The sequence below is a fragment of the Callospermophilus lateralis genome, chromosome 11, assembly GCF_048772815.1.
Source record: "Callospermophilus lateralis isolate mCalLat2 chromosome 11, mCalLat2.hap1, whole genome shotgun sequence".
Lineage (NCBI taxonomy): Eukaryota > Metazoa > Chordata > Mammalia > Rodentia > Sciuridae > Callospermophilus > Callospermophilus lateralis.
In genome coordinates this window covers 45,783,612-45,807,861 of record NC_135315.1, presented here as the reverse complement: position 1 = coordinate 45,807,861, position 24,250 = coordinate 45,783,612, and the positions used below count along the sequence as shown (strand labels likewise).

General features: G+C 35.7%; 1 protein-coding gene across 3 annotated transcripts in view; it reads right to left on the bottom strand.

Annotated features, from left to right (window-relative positions):
• The window catches only part of Pafah1b1 (platelet activating factor acetylhydrolase 1b regulatory subunit 1), a 78,174-nt gene that overhangs the window by 4,419 nt on the left and 49,505 nt on the right, over nucleotides 1-24,250 (bottom strand). For all 3 annotated transcript variants that reach the window (XM_076870506.1, XM_076870507.1, XM_076870508.1), the window contains exons 3-10: nucleotides 20,359-20,443; nucleotides 20,051-20,125; nucleotides 18,314-18,520; nucleotides 9,396-9,564; nucleotides 7,585-7,687; nucleotides 6,065-6,293; nucleotides 3,293-3,394; nucleotides 432-588 (exon numbers count right to left, since the gene is read on the bottom strand). In XM_076870506.1, coding sequence (XP_076726621.1) covers nucleotides 432-588; nucleotides 3,293-3,394; nucleotides 6,065-6,293; nucleotides 7,585-7,687; nucleotides 9,396-9,564; nucleotides 18,314-18,520; nucleotides 20,051-20,125; nucleotides 20,359-20,443 — 1,127 coding nt within the window. The remainder of the gene's footprint in view (nucleotides 1-431; nucleotides 589-3,292; nucleotides 3,395-6,064; nucleotides 6,294-7,584; nucleotides 7,688-9,395; nucleotides 9,565-18,313; nucleotides 18,521-20,050; nucleotides 20,126-20,358; nucleotides 20,444-24,250) is intronic.

Genomic DNA, 24,250 nt, shown 5'->3' with positions numbered 1-24,250 from the left:
TACCACATTCCAGTGTATAATAACTTACTGTATTCACTATTTTAAATTCCAGATTTGAGTTCAGATGATAATTCCCTGAGTTCCTAGTACACAGTACCACCTGCCAGAGAAAGCCTTCTTTTGAGTAGTTTACAAACTAGTAGTAGAGAAAAATTAACCTTTAGGAGTGTTAATTTTCAGTAAGTATTCTTTTCACAATTCTATTTTCAAAAATAAATCCTCTATGATGAAGAAAGTAATTTCTTTATTATAAGGCTAATGATGAAAAGAGGAATTTAAAGCAACGATAGGACTCCACAGTTTTATCTGTTTATTCTATTCGGCCCTGAAAGCACTGTGGTCATCTTACCTGGAAAAGTCCACAAAGTTACATAAAACTTTGCTACATGGGGCACTCCAAAATTTAATAGAAACTTCACAACTGTACATACCCAAAGAGGTAACAAAGTGTTCATGCGCATTGAGGGTCTTCATGCATCTTTTGTTCTTGTAATCCCATACACGTAGGGTCTTGTCATCAGCACAACTCAAAATAAATTTCCCCCCAGAATGGAACAGAACTCCACGTACCCAGTTATCATGACCCACCTTAAAGACAAAAAGGTATTTGACTAGTAAAAGGGTAAATTGTTTTAAGCAGCATCTATGACTAATACATTATTACAGTGAAACTATGTATACCAGTATTCCCAAAAAATGAGACTGACCATTAAATGTTCTCACCATGAAAATGCTTACTATCTCAACAGGGCAAATCAATAAAAATCTTTACACTGGAAATACTGGAGCAAATTAATACAAATCTTTTTAAAAAAATGGCTATGTGGGCATCATGAATGAACCAACATGAACAGCATAAACCTACATTAGGAACACAGAGGTTGCTGGGCACAATGGCACACACCTGTAATCCCAGTGGCTTCGGAGGCTGAGGAAAGAGGATCACAAGTTCAAAGCCAGCCTCAGCAACTTAGCAAGGCCATGTCTCCAAAAAAAGAAAAGTCTGGGGATGCGGTTCAGAGGTTAAATGCCCTTCAGACCTCCCCCTATCCCTGCAAAAAGAATGTAGAGGCTGAGGACAGCTCAGTGGTGGATCATGTGTTTATTAGCATGCACAAGGCCCTAGTATCAAACCCCAGCATGAAAAAAAAATAAGATGAATTGTATTAAATATTCTTTTTGTTTTGGTTGTGCTAGGGATTAAAAACAGGGCCTCATGCATGCAAGGTAAGCACTCTATTACTGAGCTATTCACCCTTCACTGGAAACTCTATATCCAAAAACAAACAAAAAAATCATAAAACTTTTAAAAAATGTTAAAAGAAAAAACCCACAATATTATATACACCAAAAAATGTGAACACCATAAAAGACCAAAAAAGGGGGTGTGGGGGGGAATAAGTTTCGGAATTCTAGATTAAAGGAAACCAAAATTAACAGGACAGGACCAGAAAATGCAATGTGTGATCCTAGACTCGATCTCAGGTATTAAAAAAAAGTTATAAGGGACATTGTTGGGATAACTAAAGAAAATTTGACTATGCAGTGTTACCAATGTTAAATTTCTTATATGTGACTAATTTTGCAGTGGGGGCGGGGGGTGCCTGTAAAACTCTTTGTAAATGCACATATAGAATTTCACTGTGGAAAGTTACACTGGACAGCAAGTCTAGAAAAATACACTTGGAAGGCATTATCAAGTATGGTAAAACTGATCTGAAGGTGATTTTTATTTTCTTGTTTTAGCTTTTCTGTTTATTTCTACATTTTTCCACAATGGCAATGATTACACTGCTTTCATATAAAGGGTAAAAAAGAACTTTTTTTTTTTTTTAAAGACAGTAAAGTAATAGGTGTTTTGTCTTGATTTACTCTTCCTTACTTGCCCTTGTTTAAAATACTCTATTATCCTGACCTATAAAAAAATTACCAATCACTAGAGTTGTAAAAGCCTCTATAAGGCCAGGCATGGTGGCACACACCTGTAATTCCAGAAACTCAGGAGGCCAAGGTAGGAGGATCGTGAGTGCAAGGACAGCCTCAGCAAATTAGTGAGCCTCAAGCAACTGAGTGAGACCTTATTTCAAAATAAAAATGAAAAGGGCTGGGGATATAGCTTAGTGATAAAGTGCCCCTGGGTCCAATCCTCAATATCAAAAGAAAAAAAAATAGCCTCTACAAAAAGCCAAATCACATTTCTTGTGGCCATATGAAAATAAAGCAGGAAAAAAGTATCAGGACCTGAAAAGGATCCAGAAGCCTCCTATGGAAATTCATGCTGTCCTGGCTATTACAGATGACAGAGCATTCTTCCTAATTATAAATGCAGATCTACTTTTCTAACAGCAACATGGTATAAGTGAACACAGCTCACAATACTATGGGTTTAATTTTTTATTTTTTTAATCCCCTCCTTTTTTTTGGTGGTGGTGGTATTGGGGATGGAACTCAGGGGTGGTCAATCAATTTTTAAGGTGGCCCCTTTAAAAAAATTTATTTTGAGACAGGGTCTCACTAAATTGCTAAGGCTGGCCTTGAACTTGTGATCTTCCTGTCTCAGCCTCCTAAACTGCTAGGATTACATGTGTGTACCACCTCATCAATTTTTTTAAATCCACTCTTGTCAATGCTTCCATGTGTCTATCATTCTACAGAGACAGTCACTTTAACGTATGGTCAGCAACTGAAGAATCTAAACAAACATGATGGCAAGTTATAAAAACTGCTAACAAATTATACCCACAGAATCTTTCAGAATTCCCTTATGCAACCCAAAATATTCATAATCCCTTATTACCATTTATATATTCTCATGTGGAAATCCCAGTGTTCCTAAAATGAAGTATTTCCAAATCATAAAGCTAAAACAATTAATTTCAAAATGGTAAAAATAAGCCAAATAAACTAGATCATATCAAGAAAGAGACAATGTTAAAAGAATTCATATAAAGAATGAAACAGTCATGAACAAACATCAGAACTGATTACATCTGCAGAACTTTCTTCTCCTCCATGGGAAATAATACACAATTTTTAAAGATACAGTGATCTAGGACTCCTCCCAACACACACACACCCTGCCAGCACTGAATACCTTTGTAGATTTTTAAATATAACACTCTATAAAAATAACTTTCATGCCACTATAACAATGGAATCTTTATAAAGAAGTTACTTTTTAAAGCCCAGAATATTTGGGGCTTATTTTAGATTATTTACTAAGATATCAAAAAGCATCTAATTACAAACACAGTGATAAGACCAAAGAAGCAATGAGATTATACAAACTTACAAGGGTCATAAGGCACATGCCAGTACTGACGTCCCACATCTTAATAGTTTTGTCTCTGGATCCAGACAGCAAGAATGGCCCAGGCTTGCCACTTTTCTTAGTCTATAGAAAATATGTAAAAATTAATTTTCTCATGAATGAAGCTAAATAAGAACTTTAAATGGCATCCATAATAATTCTTTTTTTCTAATTCTATAAAAATGCAATTTTATTTTTAAAGAGAGAATTTTTTAATATTTATTTTTTAGTTTTTGGCAGACACAACATCTTTGTTTTGTTTTGTATGTGGTGCTGAGGATCGAACCCGGGCTGCACGCATGCCAGGTGAGCGTGCTACCGCTTGAGCCACATCCCCAGCCCCAAAATGCAATTTTTTTACTCTTTTCTTTTTTTCTTTTGCAGTACTGGGGATTAAACTCTGGGCCTCACACATGCTATGGAAGTGCTTTTGACTACTGAGCTATATTCCCTGTCACTTTTATTTTGACAGAGTAGTGCTAAATTGCCCAGGTGTCATTGAACTTGCAGTCCTCCTATCTCCACCTCCCAAGTAGCCAGGATTACAAGTGTGTGCCACCACAGCTAGCAGCAATTTATTTTTACCTATTGATATACACAAGTCTTTAGACACTATAGCTAGGCTATATAGAAAGGACCCAGATAACACTAACAGATGACAAATTTACTGCTTCAGACTTCTGTAATAGGGATAAAGGGTATGTGCAGGGCCCTGGGGATTCAATTCCCAGTACTGCTATAATTTTTAGACTATTTTTTAAACTATTCATTTTCTTAATATAAAGAACAGCCAAGATAAAAATTCATGACATGTAATAAGTAACACCACCAGAGGGCAGAATAAAGAATTTAATGCAACAGGCAGGGAGCAGTGGCACACTCCTGTAATCCCGGCAGCTGATTGAGAGTTCAAAGCCAACCTCAGCAAAAGCAAGGCCCTAAGCAACTCAGTGAGACCTTGTCTCTAAATAAAATACAAAATAGGGCTGGGGATGTGGCTCAGTGGTGCCCCTGAGTTCAATCCCCATCAATCAATCATTAAGCAAGCAAGCAAGCAACTGGGTAGCCAAATAGTGATCACAGAAGCTTCATTTAGAAAAACACCTGGGATTTCAGGGGAGCTTTCCTCCTTTATTAGGATGTAGTTATAAAAATCCATGAGAGGAGGGCTGAGGCTGTAGAATTCTTGCCTTACACATGTGAGGCACTGGGTTTGATCCTCAGCAACACATAAAAATAAATAAAGATACAGTGTGCATTTACTGCTTGAATTTTTTTAAATAAAAATTCATGAGAGGAATGCCACTAAAAGAATGTGAGCCAGGCATGGTGGTACTTATAATCCCAGCTACTTGGGAGGGTAAGGAAGATGGCAAGTTTGAGATCTGCCTTCGCAACTTAGTAAGACCCACCCGCAATTATTCATAGATAGATAGATAGATAAGGATGAAAATGTAGCACATTTCAAGAGTGCCCCTAGGTTCAATCCCTAGTACCACAAAAAAGAAAGAAAGGGATTTTTAACCCATATAACCTATTCATAGAAATAACATCTGCAACTTATTTTTTTTTTTAATTTTTGCAAAAGTTTTGCAATCTTTCATGGAAAGAATGCTAAGGATTGAACCAAGTGCCTCACACATGCTAGGCAAGCAAGCACTCTGCTGCTGAGCTACAGTCCCAGCCCCTGCAACTTACTTTTAAAGTATTAATCATAAAGACCGAAATCATTTATATATATAACAGAATTCCAGACTCAGCAAGAATTTTTAATGATCAAGAGTAGCAGAGGCTTCCATATGAAGTCTTCATCTAATGCAAATATGTAGGGGAGGCTGAGGCTGGGGCTGGGGCTGGGGCTGGGGCTCAGCAGTAGAGCGCTCGCCTAGCACATGCGAGGCGCTGGGTTCGATCCTCAGCACCACATACAAACAAAGATGTTGTGTCTGCCGAAAACTAAATAAATAAATAAATTACTTAAAAAAAAAAAGATAAATATGTCTAACTACAACTAAAAAACTATATTTAAAAAAATTAAATTAATTAAAAAAATACACAGGGCTGGGGAAGTAGCATGGTGGTAGAGTACTTGCTTATTAGCATATATAGGGCCCTAGATTTGATCCTCAGTACTGAATTTTTTTTCTTTTGTAAAATTGTATATAAAAAAGTACCATTAAAAATTTTAAAATATTTAAATATTGAACTGCCCTTCAACATGAATGTATAGATAATTAGGTACTTTTAAAGAAGGTTCTTCTTCTAAACAAGAACTCTAAAATAACAAGCTTATATTTATACTGGTTTACTCTTATAACAATGACATTTCATATAAACTTAAATAATCACTTTTACTCTTTAGGAGAATCTATTCCCACAACCCATAAAATCAAGGGTCAGTTGACAGCAATAATAACCACTGGCTAAAAATATTAACACAACTATATGTTGGAAAGAGTAAAGAGTTTCATGATTCAGAATTCTAAAGTGCAAGTTTTTTTTTCCTCTTTCCACATTTTTTAATTGGTGCACTGCAATGTACACATTGATGGGATTTATTGTTACACATTCATAAATACACACAATATAAAAATACAATTTGGCCAATATCACTCCTCAGCACTTCCTGTCTCCTTCCTTAAAGTATAGATTCCTAAATGCATTAATAGACATGAAACAGAATCAGGAATGTTGTCTAAGGTTCTAAAACATCAACAATAAAATCATGGAATGATAATGTATATCACACAGTACCTCAGATCCTGTTGCTTCAGAGATGGAGGAATATGAGCTTTCTGGAGCCCAGGAAATGCATTCTACCACATGTTCATGTTCTCGGAGCTCGGCCTTGCACTCCTTTGTTGCTACGACCCATACACGCACAGTCTGGTCATTGGAACAGCTGGCTATCAGAGTGCCATCCTGATTTGGCCGCACCATACGTACCCATTCTCTGTGTCCTGTGAATGTCTTCACACAGTAGCTGTCAACATAAGTAGTAATTTACATTGTGAATGACAATCATCAGGACCCTTTACAGAAACTTTATAGATACAAAAATAGCTATACATTGGAATAAAAAGAACAGAACAAGCAAGTCAACAAAATAAATCTAAAATCCTGGTTAATAAAAGATGGGCACAAGCCAGGCATGGTGGTGTATGCCTGAAATCCCAGTGGTTTGGGAGGCTGAGGCAGGAGGATCACAAGTTCAAAGCCAGTCCCAGAAAAAGTGAGGCCTTAAACAACTCAGTGAGACCCTGTCTGTAAACAAAATACAAAATAGGGCTGGGGATGTGGCTTAGTGACTGAGTGCCCCTGAGTTCAAGATCTGGTACCAAAAACTAAAAAAGATGGGCACAGGACAGAAAATTGAATGCCAGTTAAAATAAGCTGACAGGAATATTGTTAAGGAGCCAGCCCAACCAACAGAATCTAAAGGATAAGAGATACATAGAATAAAATCTTTCAAAATTAAAACAAACAATAAACCCAGGGGAAAAAAAAATTTCTAGTCATGCTGTGAAATAGATTATGTGCTACTAATCTGAGCAAAACCAGTCAGTTAAGATTTTGTTACAACAATCAAGTGTAACTTAAAGCACAAATTTAGCCTAATAGGGATACTATCATAAATGTTATTTACATTTTAATTTAAATCCAGACAGATCACCTAAAAGAAATCCACAAAAGAAAAATAAGTCAGCACATAAAATGGCTCTTAAGGACACAGAGTCTCTGTTATGTAATGTCTCTGTTTCTTTTAGGGAAGCATTTGAAGATCAAACTTAGTTGTTTGTCATACAGTGCTAGGGATCGAAGCCAAGGTCTCCCCCATGATAGTCATGCACTTTAGTACTGAGTTACATCTCCAGTCCTCTAACTTAAGTTTTACAGTATATCAATAACTGGGCATGGTGGCACAAGCTTATAATCTCAGTTATTCAGGTGGCTGCGGCAGGAGGACTGCAAGTTCGAGGCTAGCTTTGGCAATTTAGCAAGGTCATGTCTCAAAAAAAAAAAAAAACGGAACAAAAACAAAAACTAAAAGGTGCACAAGTCCCTGAGTTAAACAGAGAGAAACTAAAAGGGGGCTGAGTATGTAGCTCAGAATTGAGTGCCACTGGGTTTAGTCCAGCACCATCAAAAAGAAAAGAAAAAAAAAAATGTGACTACATGGTCCTTCTGGATTAGAGTCAAAATTACTGAGCACTCAGAAAAAAAAAAATTTTTTTTTTTTTTAAACCTCTTTAGTTGATGCCTTTTCAACTTACCCAGTTTGCACTTCCCACATTTTTATAGTTTTATCCCTTGAGGCAGACACTATATGATCTCCATTGGGCATGATGGCTACTGAAGAGACATTGTGGTCGTGGCCTAAAACATATATAACATAGTAACATATTAAACAATATAGCACCAAAAGCAACTAAACCTCAGTTTACCACTGGCTTATACCATGGTATTAATATATCACAGCAAGTTCTCCTCCCCTCCTCCTCAGGACCAAGGACTAAACTCAGGGCCAGGTCTAGATACACCGAGCATTATATACATTTCATAAGATATGGATTTACACAAAAAAGAAATGAGTAATTAAAATGTAACCTGTACAACTGTTTTAAAATGCAGACAACAGTGTTTGAATATATTCACACACTTTAGAGAGTGATGTTTACATAATGAGCACCAGGAAAACATAAAATTTCCTATGGTTGATATTCTACAAGAAAGAAAATTAACATTTAAAATGCCAAACCAGATGGATTTTAAAAAATGGGAATCTGATGCTTTATTTGAAACACTTGCTGAGAATCATCTTTGTGTTGTTGTTGATGTTCATGCATTAAAAAAAAAGAAGAAGGCGGCATTATTTCATACATGTTGCTCACATTCTTAATAAGCTATGCTTTGTGGAAAAAGTCCCCGAGAATCCACATAAATATCGTATCACTTCAACAAATAAACAATAGTTAGAACAATCTTTTAAGTGAGAATGATAAGATATAAGCAACATAAAGACAGACGAATAACAGACTTTACAAAATATCCTCCACGTAATCACAGCTTATTCATGCACTAAGACCACTAGTTAACCGTGTTTTTGTTTTTGTTGGTACTGATCATTAAACTTAGGGGCACTCTACCACAGAGCCACAACCCTGGATATTTTTTTTTTTTTTTTTTTTTTTGAGACAGGATCTAAGTTGCCCAGGCTGGCCCAAACATGATTCTGCTGCCTTCCAAGTGATTGGTACTTCAGATGTGACACCAAGTCAAGCTACATAATTTATTTAAAAAAAAAAAAAAAAAAAATTTATTACTCACATAGTGTTTCTTACATGAAATCTAAAACATTTATACTTAACCATATTTAAGGAAACAACAAAAATCCTTATACAGTGAGCACCTCCTATGTATCAAGATGACTGGAGTTTTTAATTTCATTCTATTCCCACAACTTTTATTTGAATAAGATGTCACTACTTCTATTTTCCAGATGAAAGAAGTTAGAATTTCATAATGCTGAAAGCAAGCAAGTTGAAATTTGAACCCAGATATCTGACTTCAAAGCCCATGCTATTTCCACAAAACCACACTGCATCAGGAAAAAGTTTCCAAAACTGTTTGCATCTTACAAGATCTTTCCTTGGCTCCTTAAATGTCTGAGCTCTGCTAATCTAACAATAAGAATGAATGTGAGAACATTTAAAAATGAGCAAAAGACCCTGAGATCCAGTTTTCATGATTCCCACACTGAACAAGTGAGGGAAAAATGAAAGAAAGGGTGGGGGGACACCCAATAACTTAAATTTCTAGGTTTCACAAACACCAATCAGTTTTTCTTATACAAAAAATAGTACTTGGAAAATAAGTTAAATATTCTATGTAAACTTCTAAGAGATACTTAAAAACAACTTTCAACCATTGTGGCTTATTCATGCATGAGATACATCATATTTTTCTCCAGCAACACAATTAAGAGTTGAATGTAGAATACCTGCAGACTTTTAGAAACAATAATGCTCCTCTCTGAAATGTTACATTAGCAATTACTATTAAAGTACTATCCTCTATGCCTTACCATGCATGGTTCTAATGCATTCAAAGCCCTGAAAATCCCATAGTTTAATGGTCATATCTGCAGAACAGGAAGCCAGAAGCTTGCCACTGTGGTCAAAGGAAATGTCTTGTACAGAGTCTGTATGTCCCTTTAGAGTTCGTTCAAAATCTCCTGTCTCATAATCCCACACCTGTCAAGTAAAGAAAAAACTGGTTAACACCAACTCATGGCACCTTTCTTATTCACATTTGCATTCAGCAGGCCCGTTCAGCACCTTATTGACTAATTAACTGAACAAGGAACAAAGAACAAACACTATTACATTTTCAAGTTAAAATTGGTATTGTTTTCTATAGAAAACAAGTGATCAAAACAGACCTTTAATATCACATTTATTATCTACCATAGGCCCAATCATGCTGCTGTCAAGACAGCAAGACATAGACCCTTCCTAATGTGACAGCAGGTAATGTATCACACTTTTTGGACAATACTAGAGATTGACCTAAAGGTCTTGCATAGATAGCTAGGCAAGTGATCTACTACTAAGCTACACCCTCAGTCCAATATTTCAATGGTATGTGTAAGAAAGAGAGAGTGAGAGAGAGGTGGGGCGGGAGGGGCGTGGAGGACACAAACAGACTAGAAATTTAATCTGGAGTTTTGTGTAGGCTAGGCAAGTACTCTACCATTGAGCTATATCCCTGGCTCATAAATAAAGAAATTTAAATGTAAATTGACAAAACAAAAAAAAACTTTAAGGGGCTATGACACACATTTATATGTAAAATATTAGGTTATATAACAGAGTACTCAATTCTACTAGACTAGCAGAGCTCAGACATCTAAGAGGCCAAGGAAAGATTTTATAAGATGCAAATCATTCATGAATAACAAACTGTAACAAACGCATATGTGTAAGTTTGATTTTTTAAAATGAAATAATGGTCACCTTTTTTGGCACAAGACTTGGGTCTGAACCCAGGGATTTGCATGTTAGGCAAGTACTTTTTATCACTGAGCTATATCTCTAGCCCTTTTTGTTGTTTAATTTTGAAACAGGGTCTTATTACATTATCCAGGCTGGTCTCAAACGTCCTGAGCCTCCTGAGTAGCTGAGAGTACAGGCATACTCCACCACACTCAGCTTACAAGTATATTTTCAATTATTCATTACTAGTTTATAGAAATACAATTACTTTTTGTATATTAACCTGGTATCCTGTGATTCTCTTAAATTCAGTCATAGTTCTAGTAGCTTTTTGTGGTAGAATCTTTGGGATTTTCTATGTAGAAGATCGTGTTGTCTGTAAATAAAGACAATTTAATTTCTTCCTTTCCAACCTGTAGCTAAAGCTAGAACTAAAAGCTCTTATAAAAAAACAGGCATAATGTTTGAGATATTGGATTAGGCAATGGTTTCTTAGATATGAAACCAAAAGCATATGCAAATAAAGAAAAATCAGAAACAACTTTATGTTAGTGTACAGGATGCTTCATTTCCCCTTAAAGGCACATGGCCAGTTGTATATACCAAATGTCAAGCTTGGGGCTGTGGGATAATAATGGAAACCTCTATTCCAGTTGGGAAAAGAAGAGAACATCCCCACCTCACTCCCATCATGGGCTTTCAGGAAAACCGGACCATGGTTTCAAGGAGACAATGAATGTTCTGCTGTCTGGTTCCTTTTCCTGACCCATAAGACTGACCTCAGGAAATCACAGAAAGTGAAATCTTGGATAAAGGAGCAAAGCTAGGGGACTCAGTGCTAGAGCACTTGCAAAGCAGGCACAAGGTCCTGGGCTCAGTTCCCAGCACCATAATTTAAAAAAATTACCAAACATTGTTTTTAAGGAATTCCTATTGATGATAAAACATTTTCATTATTACAGAAAACATTATGATGGACATCTTTAAATACTGAAAAAAATATATGCACTCATTTTGTAATACTTTGGTCAGAAAATGATGATGAAAAGAGTTAATGAGTTAAAAAGCAAAACTTTTAAAGTCCTTTATATATTCTACCAACTTGCTCTCCCATTAAGATGGTTTGAAATGTAATGAGAATGCCTGCTTCATTAAAATATTTTAAAAATATTTTGTTTATTTAGTTGTAGTTGGACACAATACCTTTATTTTTGTTTTTACGTGGTGCTGAGGATCGAACCCAGGGCCTCAAACCCAAGCTCTACCACTGAGCTACAACTCCAGCCTTCATTAAAATCATATCACTGAATATTCTTGTTTAAAAGATAACTTGAGATACACACACACAAAAGTAATCCTAATTTATATTTTTCTATTAGTAATAAGGTCAAAACTATTATTATGGTTGATTAGCCACTGCTGCTTTTTTCAATAGTTATCTGTTCCTGTTCAATATACATTTTCTACTAAGATGCTACTACTTTTCATATTTGTGTGGATTCTTTATTATAGACAGTCCCTGACTTAGGATTTTTCAATTTTATGATAGTGTAAAAGTGCTCACATTGCAATTCTGCTTTTCATTTTCAGTACAATATCCAATTAATTATATGAGATATTTAACACGTTATATATAAAATAGGCTTTGGGTAAGATGATTTTGCCCAACTAGGGCAAATGTAAGCTAATGTGTTTAGAGCATATTTAATGTAGATTAGGCTTTAGCTTAGGTGTGTTAAAGGCATTTTTTACCTACAATATTTTTAATTTACAATGGGCTTATCAAAATGTAACCCCATTTTAAGTCAAGGAGCACCTGTATATTAAAGTGAATAATCTCTCATCTGCTTATTAGTTGAACATATTTCTGCAATTTTCTTTGCTTTTTATTTTTTTAACACTAAGAATTAATCCTGGGGAGAGAGGAATAGACAGAAGGTAGTTAATGCGTACACCGGTACAACTGGTTAGGTGAAATACCTTATTTTACCCCAAATGAATATAAAATTACTATGTGTTAAGATAATTTATTAAGGAAATTATTACTTTTAAGTGACAAGCAAAAATAACATTTTAAAAATCTACATGAGGGCTGGGGATGTGGCTCAAGCGGTAGCGCGCTCTCCTGGCATGCGTGCAGCCCGGGTTCAATCCTCAGCACCACATACAAACAAAGATGTTGTGTCTGCAGAGAACTAAAAAATAAATATTAAAAAATTCTCTCTCTTTGGCTGGGGATGTGGCTCAAGCGGTGGCGCGCTTGCCTGGCATGCATGCGGCCCAGGTTCGATCCTCAGCACCACATGCAAACAAAGATGTTGTGTCTGCCGAAAACTGAAAAAATAAATATTAAAAAATTATAAAAAAAATAAAATCTCTCTCTCTCTCACTAAAAAAAAAAAAAAAAAAAAAAAAAAAAAAAAAAAAATCTACATGATATAGTTAAAAATATTCTAAGGAAGCTGGGGGTGTGGTTCAGTGGTAAAAGTATGTGCTTAGCAGTGCATGAAGCCCTGGGTTTAGTCTTCAGCTCCCTCCACCTCCCTTTCCCCCCAAATACTGTCAAGAACTGTTGTGAATATGGATTCTCTTTTTTTCCTCAATTATTACAGTTGAAATGCTGATACATCTACATAAATGAATGGCCTTAAAAGGAAAGAACCTGTGGTATTTACCAAATGCACGCAAGAAATAATATAAATTGAGCCCTTAAACATCTATCTCTTAACATCCATCTGCCAGTCATCATAGTGTTACATACATTATTTCATGCTACAGAATCTTTTTTTTAAACTACTTTTGGTTGTAAATGAACCTTTATTTTTTATTTATTTACATGCGGTGCTGAGAATTGAATCCAGTGCCTCATACATGCTAGGCAAGCATTCTACCATTGAGCCACAACCCCGACCACATGCTGAGAATCTTAAGACAGATATTATTAACTCAATTCCCCAACAAATGAGAATTATTGAACATATTCAACTATGCTCAAAAGAGTCACAAAATTACAATACCTATATTATGGCAATTGGGTTGTTTGTCTTTCGTACTAGGGATTGAGACTTTAACACTAAGCTTCATCCCTAGCTCTTTTATTTTTATACTTTGAGACAGGATCAAGCAAAGTTGCTGAGGGCCTCATTAAGTTGCCCAGGGTAGCTTCAAATTTGTGATCTTCCTGCCTCAGTCCCGAGTCACTGGAATTACAGGCAGGCACCACTATGCCTAGCAATGTTATGCTTATGAAATTCTGAGTTTTTCTTAGTCATCATTTAAAAATAACCTAGTTTGGGGTCTGGGGATGTGGCTCACTGGTAAAGAGCTTGCCTAGCATGTGTGAGACCCTTGGTTTAATACCCAGCACCACAAAAAATAAACAAACCAACCTAGTTTTACCACAACTTCTCTCTCTCTCCCTCCCTCCTTCTCTTTATATCGGGGATTATCCACAGCCCATTTTTGTGTTTTATTTAAAGACAGGGTTTTGCTGAGTTGCTTAGGGCCTTGCTAAATTGCTGAGGCCTGGCTCTATAAATAAAAAATTAAAAGGGCTGACGATGTAGCTCAGTGGTTAAGCACCCTGGGTTTAGTCCCTGGTACCTATGAATCAATCAATCAATCAATCAGTTTTGCTTTGTTGTTTGGTATTTATTATTATAAATATTATATTATTATAATTATTTAATATATTATAATTTTTTAATATAGACTAGTCGATCCATTCTAACAATTTAGAAAGAACCCTCCATCTTTTTTTGAGAAAATGTTTTAAAATATTTCTATATTTTAGAATATTATCTTTTAAATAGGTATCTACATTTCTAGTCTTTTTATTTTTTGAGATAGGATATGGCTCAGTGGTTAAGTGCTCCTAGGTTTAATAGCCAGTACCAATAAAAGATTAAAACAATTTTAATATTAAAATAAATTTTTTTTTTAAAAAAAAGATTCTTTGACAATTACCTGCCACCCACCCTCATGGCTCACCAGACCTCAAGATAGAAGTCACCAATTTAGAAACTAAAGAAACCACATAAGGAGGGGCTGGGATTGTGGCTCAGTGGCAGAGTGATTGCCTTGCACACGTGAGGCACTGGGTTCGATCCTCAGCACCACATAAGCCCTCTCTCAAAATTTTTAATTTTGAAGCAAGGTCTTACTAAGTTGTCAAGGCCAACCTTGAACTTGCCATCCTGCTGCCTCAGACTCCTAAGTAGCTGTGATTACTGGAGTGTACCATTCCTGGCCATTCTGCATTTTACGCTGGACTGCTGCTAAAACTTCATTGATATAATAATTCTCTGATTGGACCTCTAGTCTATAAAAAATACAGTAAGATTTACATACTACTCCCTTCACTAAAAGATAACCTTAATCATATCTTTTTAGAGGCAATTAAGAGATACCTATTTAAAAGATAATATTCTAAAATATAGAGATATTTTAAAACCTCTCAAAAAAAGATGGAGGGTTCTTTCTAAATTGTTAGAATGGATCAACTAGTCTATATTAAAAATTATAATAATAAATAAAAGGTAAATCTATTCTTATCATTTAAATACTTGTACTATTTATTATCTATAACTTAAACTAATGATACTATGACTTATGCCAAGCCTTTACTCAATTTTATTAAATAAAAAAAAGGGGGGAATACAGGACCCCAGAGACACACTCTAGATTTTACAAATATTTTATAATTTTTTTCTTAAATTGTAATATTAATGTTACTGAGCATGATTCAGTAAATTAAATCAGATATCAAAGGAGAGTTTAAACCAGTCATCATGATAATGATTGAGAAACCTGGCACAGGAAGGTAAATTTCTAGCTACAGAGTTTATAGCCATGCAGCTTCACAAGCTTGTCAGGTAAGTAAAAATTATGAAAAGACTTCTATGGACCCATTTCCCAGGTCCACTTTTAATATGTCTTGCAGTGTGGTCTGGAAAGTCCACCCATGAAACTAGATTAATTGTCCTGACTGTAATGGTCAGTTATACCTATATACTGATTCTGTGGTAAATAGACTGACTGGAAATATCTTTTGAGAAAAAGTGTTGAAATAACGGATTGTTCCACATCCTTATGGATAGCAGCTATGGACCAAATGTAAGTAATACCAACTAAGGGCCAGTTCTCTATGAGGGATCATGCCCTGAGTCTTAGCACTGCTCTCCTCTTCATCTATCTGTGTCTCTCAGCTTTGTCACAACATTACTGTTTGTCTGTTTATGGCTTTTCTCCTTCCTTCCTGAACGCAGCCTCACCAGCCCAGGGCTGTGAGCTGGGCCCTCCATGGAGAAGAAACCTGAGTTTGCCAATCCTAAGGTAAATGCTGGTGTGGAGGCCACGGGGGCATTATCTATCAAGGAGACAGGGGCTGGGGGTGTGGCTCAAGCGGTAGCGCGCTCGCCTGGCATGTGTGCGGCCCGGGTTCGATCCTCAGCACCACATACAAACAAAGATGTTGTGTTCGCCGAAAAACTAAAAAATAAAATATTAAAAAAATTCTCTCTTTCTCTCTCTCTCCCTCTCTCTTTAAAAAAAAAAAAAAGGAGACAGAGAGCCCTCTTGGGGACAATGCCTTGCACACACCACGTCACCCTGTTTGGCCCCAGAGGATGGCTGGTTAGTCAAAGACAGGTAAGATTCCTCCAGGGAGGGACAACCTAAGATAGGCACAGTTACAGAGGGGCCATCAGGAGAAAACTTGGGGGCCAACAGAGGTGAGGCACAGAACCTCACCCCCCACCTGTAAAAAGGACTAATTCTTCTCCCCTTCTGAGAGAGGTCTCCTGCCCCCATGGCTGTTTTACTCTCCACATCCAGATCAGATGGAAACCCAAGTGACCTAGTCAATAGTGACTGCCTGCTCACCACTGCAGGAAACAACTGCAGCTACAGGAATGGGTCATGTCTGGATGCTTTTCTCTTTCTTGGTTCCCATTATTTTTTTCTATGCTTTTCCCTTTTCCTTTCTTCTCTCATCAGGGTTCTCCTTTGACAACAAATTTAATAAAAGGGGAGAAAACGTTGGAATAGCCTTCAGTTGCAACTAGCAGCTATGAACAGCTTGGAGAGCTTGAGGAATCCACATTCTTTAAGGCCTGACAGAAATACCTGTAGGATGGGGTGCTCTGCTCTAGTGAGACGTCAATAAAACTACATGCTCAGCACTTGTGGTTAACATTGCCAAACTACCCTAACTCAGTAAGCCTCTTCCCTTAGGGACACAGACCCTTCCAGATTGCTTTCCACTACAACAGCAACTATTTAGAGTTTCCTCACAGTATGGTTACATTAGGCAAAAGATGATTGGTTTACGGATATTTCTTGCTTATGTATGATTGACGGGCACGCCTCCCTTAAACCCTATAACAGTTTGTGTACATTCCAAAAATCAACTGAGTTACTGGACTTCGACTTGAGGTTTGTCACCAGCCAGTTCTCAGCAGCTCCCAGAATCTGTGTGTTGATTCCACATCTCTATCCCCCACAACTGAGGTAGGTGAGGCAGCCTAACAACAAATCGACCACACCAGTGACAGAAACACATGCTAGACAGCAGATAAAAAACCCAAGCCAGCCAATTATGCTGGACTTTAGTGACTAAGACTACATTTACCTATAGGGACAATTGTTGAGAAGATTATTAAAATAGATTTTTCTGAGAGTATTTATATTACTGACAGACCTAATTTACTCCTTAAATGTGAGAGTTAAGAGAAAAAATGATAAATACCCTGTAGCCTGTAAGAATACAACTTATTATATCATTAGTTATTGACAGCTAATATTTCAGAGCTTTAATATGCTGAAGTTAATATTCAGGCTTTAAAACAGGTGTATGTCAATTAACCAGACCTAGGCAAACTGCTGGTGTCATAATCCCTGAAGTGACTACTTTAAACATTATTCCTTGCTTATTCAATTGCAGTCTTCATGGCTATGTCTTAAAACTTACAATGTATGGATTTTCTTAATATTTGAGTTAAATTACTTCCAAAATCCTTCATGGTCAGATAGTGCTGATGGAAGGATGAGAACTAAGTAATGATGCTCTGGAAGAGGCAAATAAATAATGTGAGTGAGCCCTTTGCTCTATGGTTTATGGAGAGGCCTAAATGCCATGGTAATGAAAATGTCTGTTACTATGGCCAAATACAATGCATCCCAATAAAATTCGGAAAAGATTAAAAATCTTCTGATGAGTGTTTGGCAAAGTAATAATAATCAGGATTATTGTGTTAATTGTGTTATGAAGATGATATGTTTTCTACTAATTGTGTTGTGAAGATTGTACGTTTTCTACTAATTCTTTTTGTGTTTCAATAGCAGATCGTGATGATCTTGGACCAAGAGTCAAATGACTAAAATATAAAATTTCCCAGTTACATTTTTTATATATTAAGAAAGGGGAATGTAAATACAACTGACTCACATTTTTTTCTTAAAATCTGGAACTTAATATGAAATAAGCCTTACAACAGAGAAACTCACCTAAACTTTTCTATATTTTAACTATCTTATTTTTCCATGTCATTTACACAACTATCACTTTATTGTGTGTAGACTAAAGGCAACTATTATAAAAATAGCTTTTGTTCTAAAATTCCTTTCCAGATGAGTTTTTCCCCCCTAAATTTCTAGCTTTGTACACCAATATTTTCATATATCATTTCTGCTTAAAAGTAACGAGCACACTTTTCATTCACTAAAGACAAAACTTCTCCCTGTTTAGGCCCAAGGTGACCTACTGCCCAACATTAAATTAAAAACATTCTATTTTTTTCAAATTCACCAGTGAACTTACTGGCAGAATGCCTCTCAGGAGCTACAATGAAATTTTATTCTAATTCAGTCTTCAAAGTTCAGAATCAAACCACTGACACAGTTTCAAAGAACCTTTCCTTTCCCAGTATCAGGGCCTCATTTTCAGGGCCCCCCCCCACCTTTTCCCCCCTCCTTCCTAACTTAAAAGTATTTTTTAACAAAAACTTACCTTAATTGTAGCATCCTCTGAAGCAGAGACCATAACACTGAACACAGGATGAAAAATGACACGAGTGACTGGACTCCTATGACCACTCAATGCATATTTTTCTGGTGGACGGGGAATCCATTCTTTTGGGTCTCGTTTCTGACCAAGAGGACCACCTGACGTAAATTCTTCTTTTGCTTCATTTAGCTTTGATTCTAATTCCATAACCTTGAAAAGGAACATGCAGTTAAGTAGACAGATTCTGATAAAAATAACATATTTGATATATTCTATCTATCTATTTTTCTATCTATCTATTTATTTATGGTAGTGGGGACTGAGCCCTGGGGTATTCCATGACTGACCTAAATCCCCAACTCCTTTTTATTTTTTATTTTGAGACACAGTTTTACTGAATTGCTCAGATTTGTGATACTCAGATTTGTGAATTTGTGATACTCCTGCCTTGGTTTCCCAGATTACTGGGATTACAGGTGTGCACCACCACACCCAGCTTTGGCTTGATATTTTTTAAAACTGCCTTTGTTTTGCACATAAATGTAAAATACATGAAAAAATGTCAGTAATTTGCAAACCATTTGGCAGATTCATGTGAAAATTATCTTTATCACCAAAATGTAAGTAGTATTAACAAAACCAAAAATGGAAAAATTCAGTATATCTTCATTATTTAACTCAAAGAAAAATTTCGATTTACATTTGACAACGGAGTCTTCTTACTACTAATCAGAAGAACAGTAAACCTGTCTTCTTCTGAGACTGCTATATACTACTGTTATATCCCTTTTGTTTTTTTCTTTTGTGTGTGTGGCATGGAGATTAAACCCAGACAAACTATCACTGAACTATAATCCCAGTTCCCCCGTTTTTTATTTTTTGAGAAAAGTCTTGTTAAATTGCCAAGGCTGGCCTTGAACTTGAAATACTTTTGCCTCAACCTCCCAAGTAGCTGGGATTACAGGTGTGTAATGCTGCATCCAACAGAGAACTAATGTAATAACATAAGTTAGTATTCAAAAATCTACAATGAGCTAGATATTTTTTTCCAAGAGCTTTTCTTTTTTGGGGTTTTGGGTATTGAATTCAGGGGCCCTCAACCTCTGAGCCACATCCCCAGCCCTATTTTGTATTTTATTTAGAGAGAGGGTCTCACTGAGTGCTTAGGGCCTCACTTTTGCTGATGCTGGCTTTGAACTTGAGATCTTCCAGTCTCAGTCTCCTGAGCCACTGGGATCATAGGTGGGTGCCACCACACTGATTTTTCTAAGAGCTTTATATAGATGAACTTATATTAGAAAAGGGCTATTTATTTATTCTAACTTTGCCTATGAAGTATAATCATTTTAGGGCTTAAATATTATTTGTTGCTCTCATATTACAGGTAAAAATAAAAGTAAAGCTCAAAGATGAAAATGTTGTCTAAGAGCATGCTTTAGTGCTCTTTCCCTATAACCACAATGATTGCATGAGTCCTTCTCTTCTAAAGGCACAAACGAATTCTTGTAGGATGAGTGTCTCAAAGTCAGGACTATACCGATTCAACATAGTCAATACCCCATGTTGCATGAGTAGTATGTATCAGTAATGATCTAAGTTTTCATAAAGCATATTTTCCATTAGCTTTTTCAAGATTATAGATAGGCAATTAATGCAGAACAATTTGCTAATATGTTCAGGATATGAATATATAATAACATGCTGAGTATAGCTAACTTTAAAGAAAAAAGATTTAGTTACCTTCTTTTGTAATCTAATAACAGATGTCCATTTTTTTTCCAAAAGACCAGCATACTTCTTATCTAATTCTTCATTCTAGAGAAAAATAAATAGGAATCTTTAAACAACTTAACATTTCAAATCACAGAATACCATCTCTAAGCCTAAATATTACGAAAAATCTGATTATATAAAAAAGTGTAAAACCGTGTTTAATGCCAAGAAACCTACAATAACAAATAAGATTTGTTAATAGCTGACTATTAACTACTGATACTATAATAAATCCACTCTTTACACTATGAATGATTATAAAAAGTCAAACATACCATATCTAATTCAGCTTCTTTTTTAAAAACTGAATATGCCTCTTCATAGCCATTTGAACGAAGATAATCTGCTATAGCTCGATTTCTGAAAGACAACAAATTCAAATGACTCCTAAATTTTTTTATAATACTTTTATTTTTATGCAGTGCTAAGGATCGAACCCAGTGCCTCAAAGGTGCCAGGTGAGCACTCTATCCCTGAGCCACAGCCACAGTCAACCCCTAAATTTATCTCATTCATATTTAAGAAATATATTTTATTTAAAATTCATAAACATGAAGGCACTCCTTTAAGAGTGCTCCCTTTCCAAGAGTACATGTATTTCTCAAATACACATTCAAACACACACACACACACACACACACACACCCCCTACAAAGCCTCAAGAACATTTAGCTCCTATTACACAGTATATCCATAATATATCTTATTATTCTTGGCCTTTTTTTTTTTTCTAATTTGTTGCTTACCTCAAGCTGTGGGTACTCTACATAAAGTATGGCTTATATAATTAATCTATGACAATAAGCAATTAATTTTGCTAATGTTTACACACTACCATTCTCTTATTATTTGGGATACACAACTAATCAAGGGAAGGCAACTAGAATTTTTTGCAGAATAATGAATTTTGTACTGGGGACTGAAGCCAGGGGCACTGTATCACTGAGCTACATCCCCAGTGCTTTTCATTTTTTATTTTGAGACAGGGTCTTGCTAAATTGCTGGGATTACAGATATGCACCACCATGCTTGGTCATATAAAGAAATGTCTTGATATTTCTCTATAAGAAATAACTTTGTAATAAGTTTAGTATACTGTCATATAGAATGAGACATTCATTCTTTTTCAATTTTTTTTAGTTGTAGGTGGACAGAATACCTTTATTTATTCATTTTTATGTGGTGCTGAGGATCAAGCCCAGTGCCTCCCATGTGCTAGGTAAGCACTTTTTTTTTTTTAAAATATTTATTTTTTAGTTTTAGGTGGACACAATATCTTTATTTTACATTTATGTGGTGCTGAGGTTCGAACCCAGGGCCTCGTACATGCTAGGCAAGCACTCTACCACTGAGCCACAATCCCAGGCCCAAGGTAAGCACTCTTATCACTGAGCTACAACTCCAGCCCCAAGACATTCATTTTAAATTAGAACTTGAAGGATAGAGAAGATCAATTAGTAGGTAACTTCATTCTCTTCCCCACCCTCTTTTCTTGCTCTATGGGGAAATGACTCAACCACTCCAGCTCTTTTTAAATTTCAATACAAGAGTCTCCTTACATTGCCAAGGATGCCTTGAACTAGGATCCTCCTACCTCAGTCTCCCAATTTGCTAGGATTACAAGTATGTACCATTCACCCAACTTATGCTTATCTTTTATTCTTCTCAAAATATAGACAACTGGCCCTCCCTCCTAAGGCAACCTACTTCAAGATGTCACAATTATTTTGAACCTTAAATTCCAGCATAATATAAAAGGTTTTTGGGGATTTCCTTTAAAATATTTTAATTAATTTAAATAATTTAAATGTAAAGTAATATATATACCAAGTTAACCAAATTTTAAATATACAATAAAGTATCCTTTCAATTACTGATCACCTCTATTCCACTCCAATACAACCATTTTCTAGTGTTTTATGCATTTTTTTTAGAGATATTTTACCTAAAAACACATATCTACAATCTTCTAGATAACCTCTACTTGTTTTTGAAAAAACATTAGATTGCTGATGGCACATAAATCTACTTCATCTTATCATTCCTTATCTGCAGATTTAAATCCCTCTTGTATTCAAATTATATTACATTCCATTATAGAGCAAAATGCTTTTATTACTACACACAATGCTAAGAATACCCTTGTATAAACATTAATGCCAATACCTAATGCTTTAGGAAATAAAAACACTCTAGCAGTATGGCAGCACTGTGGGATTAAGTTTTAAGTGAAGGGTATATTACCAAAAATGAAAAACAAAAAGAGTAGAGAAAGATAATAGGACATTACAGCAAATATTTTATGTTCCAGATAATTATGAGCATGCCAAAGATTAAAATAATAATTACAGGGTTATTAGCACATTGAATTTCCAGACACAAGGATAGAAGAGAGATAAATTTTTACTATGAGTCTGAGTCTATGTGCTGCTCATACCATGGCCTATACTTTCTGGTCTATTCTACCAATTCATTCATCACAAAATATCTTCTTTTAGAGTAAAATCTACTTCCCACCAAGTAGTAGTTTTACTAGTACTTGGGACTTCCAAATCAATACAAACTAAGAAGGCAATGTCTCCCCCATAATCCCCTTTTATTAAATATTTTGTTGTCGAGATATTCAAATTTCAATAAAAATAAATTTCCTTTTCATTAGGATATCCCAAAATAATAAGGAAAATGAAAAATTTAGAAAACATCTATTTCTTAGCTTTATTTCCATCTTTTTTTTTTTTTAAGAATTTTAATATTTATTTTTAGTTTTTCGATGGACACAACATCTTTGTTTGTATGTGGTGCTGAGGATCGAACCCGGGCCGCACGCATGCCAGGCAAGCGCGCTACCGCTTGAGCCACATCCCCAGCCCTATTTCCATCTTTTAATCTAAAATATAAATATCAAGTAAATAAAGGGGAAATGTCAAGGGCAAACAAATTATACACAGCAGTTGTAAATATTTAATGTTCCTACCTCATTCCACTTCTATCTCAGAGTTAAGTCCAAGCTCCTGACACTGCGAGAACACAGCACACAGCTTCTTACACTAAAGCTCATATAACGAATAACATGTTATGTATAACATATGCACAAACTAGAACCACTATGGTGTTAGTGAACATTTTTTTTGGTAAGGGAAGTGTAAATAAATAAATGATGATACTTTTTCATGTAAGAATATTAAAAGGAAGCTAGGTGTGGTGGTATATGACTGTAATCCCAATGGTTCAGGAGGTTGAGGTAATTAGATTTTGAGTTCAAAGATAACCTCAGCAACTTTAGTGAGGCCCTAAGCAACTTAGCAAGACCCTGTCTCTAAATAAATAAAAAAGGGATAGGGATGTGGCTGATTGGTTAAGTGCCCCCGGGGTCCAAGGAAAAAGGGAGAAAAAAGATTAAAAGGAGAAAAATGCAAAATGAATATTTCTTTCTTTTCTTTATTAAAACAAAACCATCACTTTGAGATTACAATCACAAACTGAGAATCCCTACCAGAAAATCCAAAATATTCCAAAATCTGGTACTTTCTGTGTGTAGTGTTGTGTTGAGGTTACTGAACCCAGGACACCTGCTCTACCCCCAAGCTACACACCTTGCTTCTTTAAAAAAAAAAAAAAAAATTAAGTTACCCTGCTAACTTCATCCCAACCCAGTGTAAATACCTTCCCTTACTAATATTATTTTATAACATAAAACAATATTACACTGTATAACTATCAAATTAATTTGTGTTATCATTTACTGCTAGATTTTCAGGGTGATTCTAATTGCTCATCCTTTTAAACAATGTTGCAAATAAGTAGCCACATAGTTAAAACTTTCCTAACATCTTTACATCTGAATCAAAAGATACATAATGGGCTGAAGACACAGCTCTGTGGGTGAGTACTTACCCAACATACCTAGAGTCTGGGGTTTGATCCCAGGACTATTAAAAAGAAACAGGTCTGGGGGTTGAGGCTCAGTGACAGAGCACTTGCCTTGCACGTGGGAGACACTTTGGGTCCTCAGCACCACATAAAAATAAATAAAATAAAGGCATTTTGTTTAACTAAAAAAAAATTATTAAAAAAAAAAGAAACAGAGATAGCGATATAGAGATGGGAGGATGTGAAAAAAAGATTTTTCAGGATATTCTGAGAATAAATACTCTCCAGAATTGCATC